Source organism: Charadrius vociferus, unplaced genomic scaffold, assembly GCF_000708025.1.
Source record: "Charadrius vociferus isolate BGI_N301 unplaced genomic scaffold, ASM70802v2 scaffold2206, whole genome shotgun sequence".
NCBI lineage: Eukaryota > Metazoa > Chordata > Aves > Charadriiformes > Charadriidae > Charadrius > Charadrius vociferus.
The window spans coordinates 47,645-49,798 of record NW_009648990.1 but is presented as its reverse complement, the minus strand read 5'-3'; the positions used below and the strand labels follow the sequence as shown (position 1 = coordinate 49,798).

General features: G+C 63.7%; 1 protein-coding gene across 2 annotated transcripts in view; it reads right to left on the bottom strand.

Moving 5' to 3' along the window:
- The window catches only part of GNAI2 (guanine nucleotide binding protein (G protein), alpha inhibiting activity polypeptide 2), an 8,182-nt gene that overhangs the window by 3,146 nt on the left and 2,882 nt on the right, over positions 1-2,154 (bottom strand). For both annotated transcript variants that reach the window (XM_009887751.1, XM_009887752.1), the window contains one exon: positions 1,643-1,803. In XM_009887751.1, coding sequence (XP_009886053.1) covers positions 1,643-1,803 — 161 coding nt within the window. The remainder of the gene's footprint in view (positions 1-1,642; positions 1,804-2,154) is intronic.

Sequence of the window (2,154 nt, the reverse complement as noted above, 5' to 3'; positions counted from 1 at the left end):
TCCCCAGCTCCGATGGCAGTACGCCCGCCTCCCCAGCTCCCGGGAAGCCCTCCGGCGTGCCGCAGCAAAGCCAGAGCCGTGGGTGCCCTGGGACCCCGCTGCCGGTGGTGGGGAGGGGGGGGAAACTGGCACGCCGCCTCCGCCGCCGCCGTGGAGCAACTCAAAAACAGCCGGAAACACACGCGGCCTCCGGCTGACAAAAAAACAGGAAACACCGTGGCAGGGCCGTGCGCGGCGCCGGCAGCACTCGGACGGACCTCGCACCCAGCGCACCGGGGTACCGGCACCCCGAGCAAGGGGGTGCGGAGGAGGAGGTTGGGGGCTGCTGCAGAGGGCTGGGGCACGGGCACGGCACGGGGGTCCTCATGCCCACGGTGCCCCGTGCCGGCGGCACTGTGGGCACAGCCCCATCCCCAGGGGGATGGATGAGGCATCAGCACCTCCGTAGGGCTGGAGAAAGGTTGGAGCAACAGCTCAAAGGCGGCTCCTAATTAATACTTCTCCAACCCCCGCATTGTGCCAAACGCTCCACAAACGCACTTAGGGCGATACTCGATTTGCAGACGCTTTGCAGATGCATTTTGCTCGCGCTGTACGTGCACGCTGCCAGGCACCCGCCGGGTCTCCTGTGCCTCCGACCCAGCACCCACGGCACAGCGCGGCACTGCCGGGGAAACGCCGGCGCTGGCTGTGGAGCCACGGGGCTGAGCGGGACAGGGGCTGGGTGCCGGGCAGGAGGAAGCGAAAGCCGTGGGCGCCAGAAGAAAGCGCCAGCAGAAGATTCTCCGGCGTTGGCACTTGCCGGGAGCTTCCCTCCATCCTCTTCCCCCCACCGACACCAGTGCAGAAGAGGGACCCACCGGTGCCAAGGAGGAGGGGACGGCTACGCTGGCACACGGGGGTACCAAGAAGCCCCCGGGATGGCAGCGAGTCCCAGGGATGCTCAGTCCCCGACAGGGCCGGCTTTGGTGGGGGTTTCCCGGCACACCACAAGCTCCCCCCGGCACTGCTTTACCATGGAGGGGTCTGGGCAGAGAGGGCAGGCGGGAGGGCACCGTGCGAGCTGAGCGCAGCCTCGGCCACACCGCCCTCTCCAGCAATCATACTTTAGGCAGATTAACTCATTTAATAAATCTCTTCAGGGATAAACCCAACCAGATGCAGGCAATTTATCTACCCAAACACCAGTTTGCTGGCTAATACGCCAGCATAATGCCAAGTCCTTCCATATAAACTCATTTAAAAAGAAAAAAAAACCTCTTGGGCACCCTGTTCAGATATAAAGGTCCCCAGTACTTTCTTTGGGGCTTTTCCTTGCCTTCATGGCCCATGCCCACGGGCGGGCAGGACCCCTGTCTGTGCTCACACGGGGGGAGCATCCCCAGAGACAGGGCAGTGGCAGGAGGGGGATGCCCCAGTACCCCCCTCCGGGGGGACGCAGCACCCCGCCAGAGAAGGAAACAGCTTTCGAAACATCCGCCTTCCCAGTTCTGCTCCGGCTCAGCCCCAGTGCCGGTGTGGGAAGTGGCAGCACCAGCCCCCGAGCAGCCCCCGGAGGGGATTTTCTGTTGCTCACTAAAAGTGATGGCGCCCGCCGGGCTGGGATCCAGCCGAGCTGGGGGAGAGGAGCAGGGGTACTCACTAGGCAGCGGAGTCGTTCAGCTGGTATTCCCGGGAGCGGTTAAAACAAGCCTGGACGCCGTTGTCAGCCCACAGCCTCCGGATCACGTTGGCCAGGTCCTCCGGCATGATGCCCTGCTCCTCGGCGGTGCAGGAGAGCGCAAACAACTGCCGAGCGTCATCCTGCAGGGAAAAAAAAAAAACAAACCAGGGCTCGAGCATTGGCACGGAATTATCAGACTGACTCTGCCCCAAAGGACCTGACTCCTGGAGCCCACTGTGTCCCACCCGGACAGCAGAGCAGAAGCTCCGGAGGTGGATGGGGACGAGACCCATGGGAAGCAGCGAGACGCTCCACCCACGCACCCATCAGGGGCTGTGCCACCCACGGGTTATGCTTTGGGTCCCCCCATTCTCAGCGGGAGGGACAGGAGGTCACAGCCAGGCAGGGAGCAGCAGGGCTTGGGCAGAGCCCACCCTTGATCCTGGTCCAGCTTTGGGCACATCTGCTTTTGCCCCCCAAGAACCCCCACC